The sequence below is a fragment of the Salmo trutta genome, chromosome 20, assembly GCF_901001165.1.
Source record: "Salmo trutta chromosome 20, fSalTru1.1, whole genome shotgun sequence".
Classification (NCBI taxonomy): Eukaryota; Metazoa; Chordata; class Actinopteri; order Salmoniformes; family Salmonidae; genus Salmo; species Salmo trutta.
Window position 1 is genome coordinate 27155910 of NC_042976.1, and position 19656 is coordinate 27175565.

The 19656-nt window shown below is 42.1% G+C and overlaps 1 protein-coding gene across 4 annotated transcripts in view; it reads left to right on the forward strand.

Annotated features, from left to right (window-relative positions):
- Positions 1-908: 908 nt before the first annotated feature.
- Positions 909-19656, forward strand: part of LOC115155806 (B-cell CLL/lymphoma 9 protein) — a 41519-nt gene continuing 22771 nt past the window's right edge. The window contains exons 1-5 of one of the 4 annotated variants that reach the window (XM_029702768.1): positions 909-1341; positions 2848-3028; positions 5912-6014; positions 6908-6980; positions 14537-14962. In XM_029702768.1, coding sequence (XP_029558628.1) covers positions 14664-14962 — 299 coding nt within the window. In that variant the 5' untranslated portion in view covers positions 909-1341; positions 2848-3028; positions 5912-6014; positions 6908-6980; positions 14537-14663. The remainder of the gene's footprint in view (positions 1342-2847; positions 3029-5911; positions 6015-6907; positions 6981-14536; positions 14963-19656) is intronic. The other 3 variants (XM_029702767.1, XM_029702769.1, XR_003868135.1) reach the window with 3 other exon arrangements.

The following is a 19656-nucleotide window of genomic DNA, read 5'->3' on the forward strand; positions in this document are numbered from 1 at the left end:
TAATCTCTGCCATAGCCTCATGGGTAAAAATGCAAGTATTATTACCTCACTTTTCTACACAACAATCATCATCTGGTCCATCAGAACCCACACACACACTAAGAAAGAGAGGGGGCAGGGGGATGTCGGGGGCCTCATAGGAGAAGAGAAACATTAAGCACAAGCAATCTGAGAGTGGTCCTCTTCAATATTTAATCAAGATACAGTACATTTCAAATGTAATCCAAATGTTTAATTATAACAACTGGGATTTGAATCAATTGGTGTGTTTGTGCACGGTTGAGTGTATGTGTGTGTCATTCATCCATAAAATGTAACATTTAGAAGGGAAACTATGACATCTTGTTGGTGTGTGTGTGTGTGTCTGTGTGCAGGCTATGTATTATGGAGAAATGTACCCTTATGTTCTTCTTCACTCTTTTGGTATAAACATATGTTATAAGTCACTCTTTTCATATAGGCACATTTTATAAGTCACTCTTTTGGTATAGGCATATTTTATAAGTCACTCTTTTCTTAATATCACCTTCCCTCTCTGTGTCAGACTTTTTGACACGTTAATAATTGAATCAATGTGTCTACTGTGTGTAGGATTCTGTGAGTAGGATTCAACCGAGTGTAGGATTCAAATGAAAAGACATGGCAGGAAAGGAGGAGAAAGAAGGGAGACAAGGGAGTTTGGTTGAAGTAGATTCTTAATGAAGATAGACTCAAAAGGCTACATACAGTCTGCGGTGAATGCTGTGTGTTTTATTGTGCAGGTAATGGTATAATATATGTGTAGCCTACGTACACACAGTTTAATGGGTTTCACCTCAAACCAGTTGAATATTCTAATTTTCAAAAGCCTACTTGCCCGTTTTCTGTCTTGAGACGGCATTTCTTGTCCCCTTCCCCGACAGTTACATTCTCAATGGCACACAGACCTGACCTAGAATTGCTACATAGAATTCGGACTAAACCAACACGCTGGGACGGGCGGGGGAGACAGCAGGAAATCTTGGTTATGGATATAATGTAGTAGGACCGCTGGAAGCTACGGCGAAGGGGGGGGAGACATTTCTGTTTATAACGTTGGTCGAATAATGTAGCTATTTCATCAATACAATTAGGCTATAGAACGTAGCCTACTAAGCGAAGCAAGCCCGATGAGTTATTCCAGGTGAGTTTTCGGAGAAAGTGTCGCTGTGGCCGCTCACCTCCTGGCAAGGCAACACGGGGGTCCTCCTCCCGGGGACATCTCAGTCCAGTATCCGCTCTACCTACCTCTGTCCCCGAAGGATGGCCACAAAACCCAGCGTACCCGGTCTGACAAGGAAAGATCGTTTCTTCTCATCAACGGTGATATTTTTTCTTCTTCTCGTGATTACAGCGGATTATTCCACACAACGTTGACAGGATATGATATTACGCGCGGAGGAATATGGCTTTTTACGCTTTACCGGAGTACCAATCTTGCCTCGCGAAAATGAAAATAGCCTACGGTGCAGCATGCATGTGCCACAGTCTTCAATATAATTCGGCGCAAGCAATATACCACACAATGTATATTTGCTTGAAAAAGGCGTAGGCTATTGTAGGTCCACTATAGGCCTAACAAACGTATAGCCTAGCCTATCCTTAGTAGCCTACCCTATTAGGCTATCCACACAGAGAACCTATCCTACGTGGTATTGAGACCAAGCGAATTCGGTGACGATAACATTCTACATTGTTACTGTACTGAAGTTGAAAATGTAACACTGCTTGTCGTGGGAGTGGCTGTATTTTTCTATTAGACAAAGCTTAAAATGTTTCTCTTTTTTTAAGTATTGTCTGTCTGTGGGCGCTGATTTGGACAAGCAGGGTTGTGGCGAGTGGCAACCGCCGTGAGAGCCCCCCTCTCGGGGCCGACTTTGTTTGCGCTGGCCGGGGCAGTGTGAGAGAGCTGTAGTATTCCCTTCCCCCAGTTCTTGGGCGAAACAGGAACAACTTATTTTAGGAGGAAAAAGTTGGAGTTTGGAGCGCCCTGAAATACTGAGGACGCCAAACGTTAGCCAGTGAAACGCTGAGATTTCATGGGGTCACTTATTTCGTTTGTTTCAGGAGTTTTTCACTCGTTTGCAAACTAGGCCTACAATTATATGTTTTTTTACGGTGTATTTATGGCTATAACTGTATAGCTAGTTTACCGCATTACTACAGTGCCAGCTCTACATTACTCTATCTAGTTGTAGCCTCTTGTATAGTCTATTCTGCAATTGGGACATTTGAAATCAAGTGATGTCACTCAGGATGCCAGATATTTAAACTAACCAAGGCCAGATATATGATTAAGTGGCATTGCATGACTGTGTGTGTGTCAAGGGTTCTGGTTTGTTTCTCCCAGGCACGTCATTGATCAATTCATATTATTGATTGGCTAGAGTCCACACACCTGCTTACTCTGAACCCTAATCTGTCCCTTCTGGACTGAAGTCGTTTCTCTACTGATCCAGTATTCCCCACCAACCCTGGCCCTGGATAGTGCTTATTTTGTTCCAGCCCAACATTAACACATCTGAATCAACTAATACACTATTACTGATAAGTTGATTTGTGAAGTTGTAATAATTCTGGTCTGGAAGAAAATTCTAAACACCCTGTATCTCTCCAGGACTAAGGCTGGAGACCATTTAATCATTGAACTAGGCTAGTTCTAGAGAGGGATAACTAGTTCCTAGACATAATGTATTCTACTGAAGAGGGGCTGAACTAGTTTACATTTCAGTAATTGCTGCTGTTGTATCGCTCCTGGCAGTGTTACAAGTATTTTTGCAACAGAAGTCAAAATTATTGGATGTTGAGTAAAACGTTTGTCTCTCTTAGGTGTGTGTTTGGCTGCAGTGACCTGTGAGGGTGTTGCCAGTGACAGAGCAACGATCAACTCCTGCCTTCAGCCTGTCTTTGTCTGAGTGGGAGGAGTCAGGGTTCAAAGGTTGTGGCTCTGAGGACCCGCGGGCTGTATTTCCATATGAGGCCCTGCTGAGGGGGCTGGGGACCAACCGAGGTAACCTATCAATCACTATAGTCTGTCTGTTTCTGTCTGTCTCACACACACACACATACTACCTTTGCCTGCTTCAATGCCTGTTGAACATTCAAGGCCGTGAGTAGGGATGACTCTGGGCTGGATTGTTTTGGGCGGGCAGCACTATCTGTGATCTGTACATACTGAGGACACTGGAGGGTCAAAGCTTTCTGCCTGAGAAAACTATCCACACTGTCATCTAATCCACAGTGTTAACCAAAAACCACAACAAGGAAGACGACATGATGAAATGGATACAGATGTATTAAGTACAATTGTTTTTTCTTCTCCTGAGTGTATTGGCCTAATGTTTAATATTTTGTTTACTTCGTGGCTTTTCAAGTAAAAATCTTGGGTTCAAACATTAGGAGAGAAATGTGTGTTTAGAGAGAGGGAGAGATGCATCATGTGCTTCAGCTTGAAAGATGAGGTCTTCCTGGGGTCTTCAAGTTCTAATGTCACATACATAAGTAGAGTGAAATGGTTTTCTTGCAAGCGCTAAACCCAACAATGCAGTAATCAATAACAATGCAATTCTTCCTTGGGCTTACATCTACATGATATATTTTTTTAATCTGTCAAAACACCTCATAACAAGACATGGTATCAATAACAAGATACAACGAGCTGAAACAATCCACCTACGATTCCCCACAGGGCCTCGTCACCTCAAGGCCTCGTGCCGTAGCTATCTGACCGTTCAGAATCATAGGAACGCTTCTAGCCACATCCATGTGCATAATTTTTGTGACGTTGTAGGCTAACCCGTCTTTCTCTCCCCTCTCTTCTCTCTCTCTCCCTTCCTCTCCCTCCCCTCCTCTCTCTCCCCTCTCTTCTCTCTCCCTCCCCTCCTCTCTCTCAGTGCATTCGGAAAGTATTCAGACCCCTTGACTTTTTTCCACATTTTGTTACGTTACAGCCTTATTCTAAAATGGATTAAAACATTTTTTTCCCTCATCACTATACACACACAATACCCCATAAAGACAAAGCGAAAACAGCTTAAGACATTTTTGCAAATGTATTCTAAATAAAAAACAGAAATACCTTGTTTACATAAGTATTCAGACCCTTTGCTATGAGACTCGAAACTGCGCCCAAGTGCATCCTGTTTCCATTGATCATCCTTGAGATGTTTCTACAACTTGGAGTCCACCTGTGGTAAATTCAATTGATTGGACATAATTTGGAAAGTCACACACCTGCCTAAATACGGCCCCACAGTTGACAGTGCATGTCAGAGCAAAAACCAAGCCATGAGGTTGAAGGAATTGTCCGTAGAGCTCCGAGACAGGATTGTGTCAAGGCACAGATCTGGGGAAAGGTACCAAAACATTTCTGCAGCATTGAAGGTCCCCAAGAAAATGGTGGCCTCCATCATTCTTAAATGGAAGAAGTTTGGAACCACCAAGACTTCCTATAGCTGATCGCCCGGACCAAACTGAGCAATCAGGGGGAGAAGGGCCTTGGTCAGGGAGGTGACCAAGAACCCGATGGTCACTCTGACAGAGCTCCAGTGTTCCTCTGTGGAGATGGGAGAACCTTCCAGAAGGACAACCATCTCTGCAGCACTCTACCAATCAGGCATTTATGGTAGAGTGGCCAGAAGGAAGCCACTCCTCAGTAAAAGGCACATGACAGCCCGCTTGAAGTTTGCCAAAAGGGACGTAAAGGACTTTCAGACCATGAGAAACAAGATTCTCTCATCTGATGAAACCAAGATTGAACTCTTTGGCCTTAATGCCAAGCTTCACATCTGGAGGAACCTGGCACCATCCCTATGGTGTGAAGCATGGTGGTGGCAGCATCATGCTTTGGGGATGTTATTCAGCGGCAGGTACTGGGAGACTTGTCAGGATCGAGGGGAAAGATGAAGGGAGCAAAGTACAGAGAGATCCTTGATCAAAACCTGCTCCAGAGTGCTCAGGATCTCAGACTGCGGTGAAGGTTCACCTTCCAACAGGACAACAACCCTAAGGCTTTGAGACAAGTCTCTGAATGTTCTTAAGTGGCCCAGCCAGAGCCAGGACTTGAACCCCATCGAACATCTCTGGAGAGACCTGAAAGTAGCTGTGCAGCAACACTCCTCATCCAACCTGACAGAGCTTGAGAGGATCTGCAGAGAAGAATGGGAGAAACTCCCCAAATACAGGTGTGCCAAGCTTGTAGCGTCATACCCAAGAAGACTGGAGGCTGTAATCGCTGCCAAAGGTGCTTCAACAAAGTACTGAGTAAAGGGTCTGAATACTTATGTAAATGTGATGTTTCAGTATTTTATTTATAATACATTTGCAAACATTTCTAAAAACCTGTTTTTGCTTTGTCATTATGGGTATTGTGTAGATTGATGAGGGGGGAAAAAAAACAATTTAATATATTTTAGAATGAGGCTGAAATGTATTTCTTTTTGGAAAAGGTCAAGGGGTCTGAATACTTTCCGAATGCTGTGTGTGTGTAGTTCTGTGTCTGCCTGTACGTTTAATTGGGCAGGTCTTTGCCAGAAGTTTTAAAATCCCATGGGAATGAAACACCAGTTTTTAAAGTGGGTTAATTCAGGGACAGACCCTGACTCATGTTCTCTCCACAGTGCTAATGTTGGCCTAGAGGAGAGAAGGTTGTGTGTGTGTGAATTTGTGATCATCAAAGATAATAATTACTTGCACAAATATGACCTCTACACCATTTATTGTATACGTTTGGTCAGTAGGACCTTATTGGAGACGTGTATGTAATGTGTGTGAGACACCAGCCAGACAGGCCACATTGCATGTTCTGTTTCTGAGCTCAGCTAAATCTGCTCTCTGTCCCCATGCGCCTCCCATTCCCCAGGATCACTAATCAATTACATGGTCTCTCTTTCAGGCATTACTACATGCTCCTGCTGCTCACCAGAAAAGGATTGGGTGGAGGGGAGGTGTACAGTATAGAAGTGGACCACATACATTTAACATCACCATATCCAGCTGTACGACAAACCATCATAAATGTTTACATGATAGACTGGAATGTTTATATGTGTGTAACGCACCAACACATTTTATTTAGTTGTTTTTGCACATCAAATGGCTATATTTAAATCTTTGCATTGCGCTATTTCAATGTCGCCAACATTTAACCAGGCCTACCCAGTTCCTTGGGAGTAGAGAGGAGTGTGTGTTCCCTCTGTCTGTCTCTGTGGGGCACAGGGCCTCCGAAGGCTCCCTTCGACTGTTGGGATTTCCCACAATGCTTTGAGCCGCAGGGAGTCCTCACGGCATGAGCTATGGAGGAATGTGGCCGGAGTGTGGGAGCGACCTGAGGGATGGAAGGAGAACATGGCTGAGGGAGGGGAAGGGGGGGGGGGGGAGACAGGAGCTAGTGTGTTGAAAGCACTGGAGTTGCAGTCCGAAGCATCAAATCAATATCTCTCCACCTATAGTACCTACTCCATGAATAAACAAAGAATGTTAAGGATTATACTTCAGTCTGTTATCAACTTCTGTGCTGTTTGTGTGTGTGTGTGTGTGTGTGTGTGTGTATATATACCAGTATTTGAGATGGATATAACTGTGTGTTAAGGAAAGTGATGGTGTGTGAGTTGCTGTATCTTAGTGTGTGCTTTGTATTATCATATGTTACTAATTATATTACACCCTCAAACAGAAACAGAGAGGGGTGTGAGTGAGGTAGAGAGGGATAATGTGTGATGAAGTGTGTGAGCCAGAGATCAGAGCAGCAGAAGAGCTGCTGAGTGCCAGTCCTGCTGCCCGCTTGGCCGACACACACACATGGCACCGTGCCCAGGCCCAGACAGCAGATGTGTCAGTCGTGAGTCAGCTGTGTGTCTCGTGTAACCTTTTCCGTCTCTTCTGCCTGCAGGTTTTGGAGTAACACACGTTCCTCTTCCCGGTGCAGGGATGGCCACATCTATATCATGACAATGATGGACATGGTGAGTGATGTGATCATAGTCATGTCCTAAACATGACATTACAGCGTAACAGTGGGGAGGAGAGTGAGGGCCCTGGATGCCGGTGGGCATCACTACAGCAAGTCTTTCTTTATAAGAGGCCATTACTAGTTAGATCTGTTGAGTTTAATATGGTTAGAGACAGGCACATTTATGGGTAAAGCGATAGAGACAGGGAGAGAGAAAGACGTGTGTGTGTGTGCTAAAGCCGATGATAATGTGTGAGTTAAGTATGCGGAACAGTCGAAGAGTTCACTGTAAACATTTGACATGGCTCACATTCACAAGGAACAAGAGCTCACTCATAACTGTGTGTGTGCGTATGAATGTGTTTGTGTATGTACAGGTAACTGCCAAAATAACCATGTTTATACTTGACCCTAAGCATGATGGGATGTTAATTGCTTAATTAACCCAGGAACCACACCTGTGTGGAAGTACCTGCTTTCAATATACTTTGTATCCCTCATTTACTCAAGTGTTTCCATTATTTTGGCAGTTACCTGTATGTCACAAACCTCTCCCTTGGCGTCACAGCGCTATATTTAGCTGTTACCCTGAGCTCCAAGAATTCTGTGCGTTCCGTGTGTGTTATCTCCAGGGCGTGTTGTCTGTCTGGCACCGGGTACAGGAAGTCACCTGAACAGGTGAGATCCCAGGTGTCAGCTGTCAGCCAATCAGAGCAGGAAGAGGAAGGCATCCCCCTGTCTCAAACATGTTGCTTGGAAGGACTAGAACACTCAGTGAAATGAACTGGGAGCTGCATAGTGTACAGATGAATGTTCCCTCTGCTATCGCCTGTGTTCTGTCTGTCAAAGGTATTTTCTGTCTTTATTGTCTTGTGTGTACTGACAGTTGAAATTGGAGTGTGTGGGGTGCTATTGCATTGTATGAAATCCAGGCTAGGTTGACAGATGCTACATGTAAATATGTTTTCATTGTGCAAGTCTGGTGTGTCTATGATGCCGTTCCAGTGGTTATCCAGGTTTAGCTGTGTGTGTGTGAATCATGGTCTTGCAAGGGAGAGTGTAAACAAATAGTGTTTAAAATGATTTAGAGGGAGAGAGAGCGCGCGACTGCTCTGTTGTGGCTGAGCTGCGATATTGGATTTGCGTAAATGAGGCTGAAACATCTGCAGGCCTTTTACAGCCAGCGGGGCTAAGAGAGGGTAGTGTGTGATTGTGCGCAAGGCGTGTAAAAAAACAAAAAAAACACCCGCACTTCAAAACCCAAACCTAATTAAGTTGCCTCTTTTTAAATGTGGAAATCACTCTTTATATCAGCGGCTCTTTACTGAAGAAGCACATTTGTTGTTTAACTGATCAGCTAGTTTAATAGAGGGAGAGGAACCTCTCCGATTATTCGTTACCGTATATGTGTTTGTTTTGCTGGGGCTGCTCTTTGTGGGTGTGTATATAGATATACTGTATATCTATCTCTACATACTAAAATATAAACACAACATGTAAAATTTCTAGGACCTTTTAATTTCAGCTCATGAAACATGGGAGTGTTGGTCCCATGTTTCATGAGCTGAAATTAAAAGGTCCTAGAAATTTTATGTGAGTACAAAAAGCTTATTTCTCTCAAAAGTTGGGCACAAATTTGTTTACATCTCTGTTTGTGAGCATATCTCCTTTGCCAAGATAATCCATCCAATTGACAGGTGTGGCATATCAAGAAGCTGATTAAACAGCATGATCATTACACAGGTGCTTCCTTGTGCTGGGGACAATAAGATGTGAAACTTTGTCACACAACACAATGCCACAGATGTCTCAAGTTTTGAGGGAGCATGCAATTGGAATGCTGACTACATGAATGTCCACCAGAGCTGTTGCCAGAGAATTTAATATTAATTTCTCTACCATAAGCCACCTCCAATGTCGTTTTAGAGAATTTTGCAGTACGTCTACCGGCACCACAACTGCAGACTACACGTAACCACGCCAGCCCAGGACCTCCACATCCGGCTTCTTCACCTGCGGGATCATCTGAGACCAGACAGTTGATGAATCAGTGGGTTTGCACAAATGAAGAATTTTTGCAAAACTGCCAGAAACCTTCTCAGGGAAGCTCATCTGCGTGCTCGTCATCCTCGCCAGGATTTTGACTGCAGTTCGACGTCGTAACCGACTTCAGTGGACAAATGCTCACCTTCGATGGCCTCTGGCATGCTGAAGAAGTGTCGTCTTCACGGATTAATTCCGGTTTCAACTGTACCGGGCAGATGGCGTCGTGTGGGTGAGCGGTTTGCTGATGTCAACGTTGTGAACAAAGTGCCCCATGTTGCTGTGGGGTTATGGTATGAGCAGTCATAAGCTACAAACTACGGACAAATTGGATTTTATCGATGGCAATTTGAATGCACAGAGATACCGTGACGAGATCCTGAGGCCCATTGTCGTGCCATTCATCTGCCACCATCACCTCATGTTTCAGAATATATTGCACAGCCCCTTTTCGCAAGGATCTGTGCACAATTTCTGGAAGCTGAAAATGTCCCACATTTTCCATGGCCTGCATACTCACTAAACATGTAACCCATTGTGCATGTTTTGGTCACTACATTTGAGAGAAATAAGCTATTTGTGTGTATGAAATATTTCTGGGATCTTTTATTTCAGATCATGAAACATAGGACTAATACTTTACATGTATTGTTTATATTTTTGTTCAGTATGTACGTATGCATGCTTATATTCAACAAAAATATAAACACAACTAAATATGCCAAATATCAGTCTAAAAAAGAAATCCGATTTAACCGTTTAGACACAAGCCGCATGGCCAATAATCAGATTTGTGGCTTGAAATATCCGATTACATGTGCTTTTTGGCAGGAAGAATAACAGATTCTAATCAGATATGCAAAAAAAAATGTATTTGAGTCACTTCAAACTGCCAGTGTGAACAAGGCTTTAGTGGTTGCTTGTGTGTGTGGTGGGTGCTGCGTGTTTGTTCTGTGTGATAGGAATGTCAGCAAGCGGCCCAATTAGCGTCTCGTTAGTGTGTGATTGGAGGGAGAGGGTGATTGACAGTTCCTGCTGTGTGTGTGTGTGTGTTTAAGACTGATGTGAGTATATCTAGCTACAACAGGAAAGACAGAGTGGTTTTGCTATTCTAAGGCTCAGGCAGAACTCATTTCTTTGTAAATACACTAGGTTTTCCTCAGCATACAGTGCCTTGCAAAAGTATTTATCCCCCTTGACGTTTTTCCTATTTTGTTGCATTACAACCTGTCATTTAAATGGATTTTTATTTGGATTCCATGTAATGGACATACACCAAATAGTCCAAATTGGTGAAGTGAAATGAAAAAAATAATTTGTTTAAAAAAATGGGAAAGTGGTGCGTGCATATGTATTCACCCCCTTTGCTATGAAGCCCCTAAATAAGATCTGGTGCAACCAATTACCTTCAGAAGTCACATAATTAGTTAGATTGCACACAAGTGGACTTTAAGTGTCACATGATCTCTCTCTCTCTCTGTGTGTGTGTGTGTGTGTGTGTGTGTGTGTGTGTGTGTGATATATATATATATATATATATATATATCACACACACACACACCTGTTCTGAAAGGCCCCAGAGTCTGCAGCACCACCAAGCAAGCGGCACCATGAAGACCAAGGAGCTCTCCAAACAGGTCAGGGACAAAGTTGTGGAGAAGGGTTGGGTTATCAAAATAAAAGCCAAACTTTGAGCATCCCACGGAGCACCATTAAATCCATTATTAAAAAATGGAAGGAATATGGCACCACCACAAACCTGCCAAGAGAAGGCCGCCCACCAAAACTCATGGACCAGGCAAGGAAGGCATTAATCAGAGGCAACAAAGAGACCAAAGATGAATGAAGGAGCTGCAAAGCTCCACAGCGGAGATCGGAGTATCTGTCCATAGGACCACTTTAAGCCGTACACTCCACAGAGCTGGGTATTATGGAAGAGTGGCCAGAAAAAAGCCATTGCTTAAAGACAAAAATAAGCAAACACGTTTGGTGTTCGCCAAAAGGCATGTGGTAGACTCTCCAAACATACGGAAGAAGGTACTCTGGTCAGATGAGACTAAAATTGAGCTTTTTGGCCATCCAAGGAAAATGCTACGTCTGGCACAAACCCACCACCTCATCACCCCGAGAACACCATCCCCACAATGAAGCATGGTGGTGGCAGCATCATGCTGTGCAGATGTTTTTCATCGGCGGGGCTGGGAAACTTGTCAGAATTGAAGGAATGATGGATGGCGCTAAATACAGGGAAATTCTTGAGGGAAACCTGTTTGCCTTCCAGAGATTTGAGACTGGGACTGAGGTTCCCCTTCCAGCAGGACAATGACCCTAAGCATACTGCTAAAGCTACACTCGAGTGGTTTAAGGGGAAAAATTTAAATGTCTTGGAATGGCCTAGTCAAAGCCCAGACCTCAATCCAATTGAGAATCTGTGGTAAGACTTAAAGATTGCTGTACACCAGCGGAACCCATCCAACTTGAAGGAGCTGGAGCAGTTTTGCCTTGAAGAATGGGCAAAAATCCCAGTGGCTAGATGTGCCGAGCTTCTAGAGAAGCCCCAAGACACTTGTAGCTGTAATTTCTGCAAAAGGTGGCTCTACAAAGTATTAGCTTTGGGGGGTGAATAGTTATGCATGCTCAAGTAGTTTTTTTTGTATCATTTCTTGTTTGTTTCACAATAAGAAAAAATATTTTGTGTCTTCAAAGTGGTAGGCATGTTGTGTAAATCAAATGATACAACCCCCCCCAAAATCCATTTTAATTCCAGGTTGTAAGGCAATAAAATAGGAACATTTCCAATGGGTGTGAATACTTTCGCAAGCCACTATGTACAGTGCCTTCAGAAAGTATTCATACCTCTTGACTTATTCCATAGGCCCACCCACTGGGGAGCCAGGCACGGCCAATCAGATTTAGTTTTTCCCCACTAAAGTGCTTTATTACAGACATAAATACTCCTCAGTTATATCAGCTGTCTGGGTCTCGGACCATTCCGCAGATGAAGAAGCCGGATGTGGAGGTCCTGGGCTGGCATGGTTACAGGTGGTCTGCGGTTGTGAAGCCGGTTGGACGTACTGCCAAATTCTCTAAAATGACGTTGAGGCGGCATATGGTAGAGAAATGAACTTGAAGTTATCTGGCAACAGCTCTGGTGGACATTCCTGTAGTCATGTCGATTACATGCTCCCACAACTTGGGACATCTGTGGCATTGTGGTGTTTGACAAAACTGCACATTTTAGGGTGGCCTTTTATTGTCCCCAGCACAAGGTGCACCTGTATAATGATAATGCTGTTTAATAATGTTGATATGCCACACCTGTCAGGTGGATGGATTATCTTGGCAAAGGAGAAATGCTCACTAACAGGTTTGTTACAAAAATTTGTGCACAACATTTTTAGAGAAATAAGCTCTTTCTGCATATGGAACATTTCTGGGATCTTTTATTTCAGCTCATGAAACATGTGACCAACACTTTACATGTTGCATTTTATATTTTTGTTCAGTAGACATTATTTGCCCATTATTCTTAAAAAAATTATTCAAGCTCTATCAAGTTGATCATTGCTAGACAGCCATTTTTAAGTATTGTCATAGATTTTCAAGCCAATTTCAAAACTGTAACTAGGCCACTCGGGAACATTCAATGCCGTCTTGGTATGCGACTCCAGTGTAGATTTAGCCTTGTTTTAAGTTATTGTTTTTGTCCTGCTGAAATGTGAATTCGTCTCCCAGTGTCTGTTGGAAAGCAGAGTGAACCAGGGTTTCCTCTAGGATTTTGCCTGTGCTTATAGCTGTTTATTTTTATCCTCAAAAACTGTCTAGTCGTTTCCGATGACAAGCATACCCATAACATGATGCAGACAGCACAATGTTTGAAAATATGAAGTGGTACTCAGTGATGGTTTGGATTTGCCTCAAACAATGCTTTGTATTCAGGACAAAAAGTTAATTTCTTTGCTGCATTTTTGCAGTATTACTTAAGTGCCTCGTTGTAAGCAGGATGCATGTTTTGAAATATTTGTATTCTGTACAGGCTTTCTTTTCACTTTGTCATTTTAGGTTAGTATTGTGAAGTAACTACAATATTGATCCATCCTCAGTTTTCATCTATCTATCTTTCTATCTTTCTTTCTTTCATAATCACCATTGGCCTCATGGTAAAATCCCTGATCAGTTTCCTTCCTCTCTGGCAACTGAGTTAGGAAGGGTGACTGGGTGTTTTGATACACCATTCGTAGTGTAATTAATAACTTCACCATGCTCAAAAGTATTTTTTTTTTTACACATCTACCAATTGGTGCTCATCTTTGCTAGGCATTGAAAAACCTCCCTGGTCTTTGGTTGAATTTTTGCTTGAAATTCACTACTCGATTGAGGGCCCTTACAATTACATTTTACATTTACATTTTAGTCATTTAGCAGACGCTCTTATCCAGAGCGACTTACAGTAGTGAATGCATACATTTCATACAATTTCATACATATCATACATTTTTTTTTTCTGTGCTGGCCCCCCAGTGGGAATCGAACCCACAACCCTGGTGTTGCAAACACCACGCAATCATCTGTATGTGTGGGGTAGTCATTCAAAAATCATGTTAACCACTATTACCACAACAATATGCAATATGTTAAGCACATTTTTACTCTTGAACTTATTTAGGCTTACCATAACAAATGGATTGAATACTTATAGACTCAAGACATTTCAAAGAAAAAGAAAAAAAGTATTTCAACACATTTCTGCAAACAAAATGTCCCTTTGACTTTATGGGCTTTTGTGTGTAGATCAGTGACACAAAATCTCAATTGAATTCAAGCTGTAACACAACTAAATGTGGAAAAGTAAAATGGTGTGAATACTTTCTGAAAGCACTGTCGGTCTTTCTGTCCCTATGGAGTTGTCTCTCGCTGTACACACACACAACCCTGTACAGTAGTGTATAGTTAGCCCATGTAGGAGCAGCTAACAGTGTGAGATTGTCTGTTAATTCCAGTCCCAGCAGCTCTCTCTCTCTCGCCCCCTCCCTCCAGTGGATCTCTGGAGCCGGTTACAGTAAGAGTGTTTTGGAGGAGTTCCTAAATATTTGCGGGATGACGGTGTGATCTGACTGTGCTGCTCACTGTGGATTCTCATGTCATTACCAGAGGGGGATAAAACACACACACTGCTGCAACAGAATGCATACGCACTCACAGGCAAACACACACACTGCTGCATCATAGAAGGCATACGCAAACATGCGCGCACACACATGCGCATATGCACACAGTGTAAGAACGGGTGTGGGCTCTGTGATCAATAGGAATCCAGGCAGTCATAATTGAGAGCTCAGTCAGTGGAGCTTCCATTAGTATTCTGTGTTTCCCCCAGTCAACCACATTCAGGGACTCCCACTACGTCTATCAGAGAGGATGATACACAACATAATTATTTTCAAATGTGATAACCAATGACCATGTAACGCAATGACAATTGTTGTAAAGGTGTCCTTACATTTGTCTTCTGTCTTCTCTCCACAGAGTGCCCAAGGGCTGTGAGAGCCCCTCGGGGAAACTTCATGCACAAACCCACTCTCTTCCTCACACAGAAACGCACACTCTCTCTGACACACACACAGTCTCATTGAGACACACACACACACAGAGCATGTTGGAGGTCCAGGAGGAAAGGCCTGCCACAGCAGGAGGAACGGCAGCGACACACTTCAGCAAGAAAGAGCGAGGGAAGAAGGAACGAGAGGAGGCCAAGGACAGCCGGGGAAATCTTGGGAATATCGGGAACAGTATTCCAGGTTCGGGTGGCCGAGGGAACGGCAGAGGGAAAGCCCCTCACACACACACAGGCAGCCCCCACCAGCTCATCACCCCACCCTGCTCTGTGGTGCTGGGAGCCCCCTCCATTCATCACAACAGACTGAAGAACTCCCCATCCACCAACACACAGAGGTGAGGGAGAGTGTACGTGTGTCTGTCTGTGTAAAGTAGTAGTAGTAGTAGTAAAAGTGGTGTGTGTGTGTGTGTCCTGGGGTCAGGGAGTACACTGTGTTTGGATCTTCTCTCTGCTGACTCATGTTTCTGGAGCCACTGGAAATCAGCATCTGCCCTGCCGAACGCCTGCCATCCCTCTCTCTCGCGCTCTCTCTCTCAGCTGTGTGTGTCAGTAGGGTGTGGTATGGGGCTGTGGCTGCCAGTTGGAAGTGTCCTGTTCTCCTGAGCTGTACTTTTCTCATGGCCACTGAGAAGCAGCCGCCCTGATCCTCCTCTCCGCCAGATTATTATGGTCTGTTGTCTCTGGCCTATGGTTGTGAAGAACTACCCCTGTCAGTTGTACATGGTTATGATCCGAGCCAAATATAATACTCTGGCAGACATTATTCCTACCTCACTATTGGCCAGTGAGAAAATGGTGTGTGTGTTTCCCTTCCCTCGGTCTGTCTGTACTATGCCTATACTTGCCTATACCAACTGTGATCGACAAGGCATTCCTAGTCGATCACCAAATATTTCTCTCAAACAATAAAGCCTTGCGTTCCTATTTTTCATCTCGTGCTGCTGGCAGTAGGTGCACCCGATTCAGCTGCCCTGCGTGCCGGGTTGGCGACGTGTTCAAATTTTGAACCATTTCATGTGTCTGAAGCTGCAAACTGCCTTCCCAGGGGGGCCCAGAGAGCAAATCAAGTGCATTATAGGCCTACCGCTGGCCAATCGGATGGCTCAGATTGCCGGGTCTGCAGTAACGTAGCAGGCATAAAAGAAAGTTACAGCAAGGTTGATACTGTGAGCTTTTAAAACCCTGACTAGAGAGAGACGGTCAACAAATACAGCAAAATGGTGGTTTTATGAGGGAGTTCATGTGTAAGTTCTTACTCAGCACTGTCAACACTTTTTGTATTCCACACTTTGTATTCCACACTTTTATAAGCCATACAATGCGGGTTCTTCCTGCTTGCGCTACAACAAGCACTGCAGCTGTACATTTTTTTATTATTTATTTTTTATTTTTTAAATGGTCAGAACAACAATGTATTGGCAGGGCAATTCAAGCAAAGCCAATATGAGGTGAAAATGTATTGGGCCTATAGCTTACTGCACAAACTTCATTGCTACAGCACTGTTTTTAATTGGTTAATGTTGCATAGGATTACTCTTGACTCAGAAAAGGTTGGTGACCACTGGTCTAATTGTAGGTATTAGCTGATGATGTATGTACAGCACAGTGGTTAGTAGCTATAATAATGATGTATGTACAGCACAGTGGTTAGTAGCTATAATAATGATGTATGTACAGCACAGTGGTTAGTAGCTATAATGATGATGATGTATGTACAGCACAGTGGTTAGTAGCTATAATGATGATGATGTATGTACAGCACAGTGGTTAGTACCTATAATGATGATGATGTATGTACAGCACAGTGGTTAGTAGCTATAATGATGATGTATGTACAGCACAGTGGTTAGTAGCTATAATGATGATGTATGTACAGCACAGTGGTTAGTAGCTATAATAATGATGATGTATGTACAGCACAGTGGTTAGTAGCTATAATAATGATGTATGTACAGCACAGTGGTTAGTAGCTATAATGATGATGATGTATGTACAGCACAGTGGTTAGTAGCTATAATGATGATGATGTATGTACAGCACAGTGGTTAGTAGCTATAATAATGATGTATGTACAGCACAGTGGTTAGTACCTATAATGATGATGATGTATGTACAGCACAGTGGTTAGTAGCTATAATGATGATGTATGTACAGCACAGTGGTTAGTAGCTATAATAATGATGATGTATGTACAGCACAGTGGTTAGTAGCTATAATGATGATGATGTATGTACAGCACAGTGGTTAGTAGCTATAATGATGATGATGTATGTACAGCACAGTGGTTAGTAGCTATAATAATGATGTATGTACAGCACAGTGGTTAGTAGCTATAATGATGATGATGTATGTACAGCACAGTGGTTAGTAGCTATAATGATGATGATGTATGTACAGCACAGTGGTTAGTAGCTATAATGATGATGATGTATGTAAAGCACAGTGGTTAGTAGCTATAATAATGATGATGTATGTACAGCACAGTGGTTAGTAGCTATAATAATGATGTATGTACAGCACAGTGGTTAGTAGCTATAATAATGATGTATGTACAGCACAGTGGTTAGTAGCTATAATAATGATGTATGTATAGCACAGTGGTTAGTTGCTATAATGATGATGTATGTACAGCACAGTGGTTAGTAGCTATAATAATGATGTATGTACAGCACAGTGGTTAGTAGCTATAATAATGATGATGTATGTACAGCACAGTGGTTAGTAGCTATAATAATGATGTATGTACAGCACAGTGGTTAGTAGCTATAATGATGATGTATGTATAGCACAGTGGTTAGTAGCTATAATAATGATGATGTATGTATAGCACAGTGGTTAGTAGCTATAATGATGATGTATGTACAGCACAGTGGTTAGTAGCTATAATAATGATGTATGTACAGCACAGTGGTTAGTAGCTATAATAATGATCATGTATGTACAGCACAGTGGTTAGTAGCTATAATGATGATGATGTATGTACAGCACAGTGGTTAGTAGCTATAATAATGATGATGTATGTACAGCACAGTGGTTAGTAGCTATAATGATGATGTATGTACAGCACAGTGGTTAGTAGCTATAATAATGATGATGTATGTACAGCACAGTGGTTAGTAGCTATAATAATGATGATGTATGTACAGCACAGTGGTTAGTAGCTATAATAATGATGATGTATGTACAGCACAGTGGTTAGTAGCTATAATAATGATGATGTATGTACAGCACAGTGGTTAGTAGCTATAATGATGATGTATGTACAGCACAGTGGTTAGTAGCTATAATAATGATGATGTATGTACAGCACAGTGGTTAGTAGCTATAATGATGATGTATGTATAGCACAGTGGTTAGTAGCTATAATGATGATGTATGTACAGCACAGTGGTTAGTAGCTATAATAATGATGATGTATGTACAGCACAGTGGTTAGTAGCTATAATAATGATGATGTATGTACAGCACAGTGGTTAGTAGCTATAATGATGATGTATGTATAGCACAGTGGTTAGTAGCTATAATGATGATGTATGTACAGCACAGTGGTTAGTAGCTATAATGATGATGTATGTACAGCACAGTGGTTAGTAGCTATAATGATGATGTATGTACAGCACAGTGGTTAGTAGCTATAATAATGATGATGTATGTACAGCACAGTGGTTAGTAGCTATAATGATGATGATGTATGTACAGCACAGTGGTTAGGAGCTATAATGATGATGATGTATGTACAGCACAGTGGTTAGTAGCTATAATGATGATGATGTATGTACAGCACAGTGGTTAGTAGCTATGATGATGATGTATGTACAGCACAGTGGTTAGTAGCTATAATGATGATGTATGTACAGCACAGTGGTTAGTAGCTATAATAATGATGATGTATGTACAGCACAGTGGTTAGTAGCTATAATGATGATGATGTACAGCACAGTGGTTAGTAGCTATAATGATGATGTATGTACAGCACAGTGGTTAGTAGCTATAATGATGATGTATGTACAGCACAGTGGTTAGTAGCTATAATAATGATGTATGTACAGCACAGTGGTTAGTAGCTATAATAATGATGTATGTACAGCACAGTGGTTAGTAGCTATAATAATGATGATGTATGTACAGCACAGTGGTTAGTAGCTATAATAATGATGATGTATGTACAGCACAGTGGTTAGTAGCTATAATAATGATGATGTATGTACAGCACAGTGGTTAGTAGCTATAATAATGATGTATGTACAGCACAGTGGTTAGTAGCTATAATAATGATGATGTATGTACAGCACAGTGGTTAGTAGCTATAATAATGATGATGTATGTACAGCACAGTGGTTAGTAGCTATAATGATGATGTATGTACAGCACAGTGGTTAGTAGCTATAATGATGATGATGTATGTACAGCACAGTGGTTAGTAGCTATAATGATGATGATGTATGTACAGCACAGTGGTTAGTAGCTATAATGATGATGTATGTACAGCACAGTGGTTAGTAGCTATAATGATGATGATGTATGTACAGCACAGTGGTTAGGAGCTATAATGATGATGATGTATGTACAGCACAGTGGTTAGTAGCTATAATGATGATGATGTATGTACAGCACAGTGGTTAGTAGCTATAATGATGATGTATGTACAGCACAGTGGTTAGTAGCTATAATAATGATGTATGTACAGCACAGTGGTTAGTAGCTATAATAATGATGTATGTACAGCACAGTGGTTAGTAGCTATAATAATGATGTATGTACAGCACAGTGGTTAGTAGCTATAATAATGATGATGTATGTACAGCACAGTGGTTAGTAGCTATAATAATGATGATGTATGTACAGCACAGTGGTTAGTAGCTATAATAATGATGATGTATGTACAGCACAGTGGTTAGTAGCTATAATAATGATGATGTATGTACAGCACAGTGGTTAGTAGCTATAATAATGATGATGTATGTACAGCACAGTGGTTAGTAGCTATAATGATGATGATGTATGTACAGCACAGTGGTTAGTAGCTATA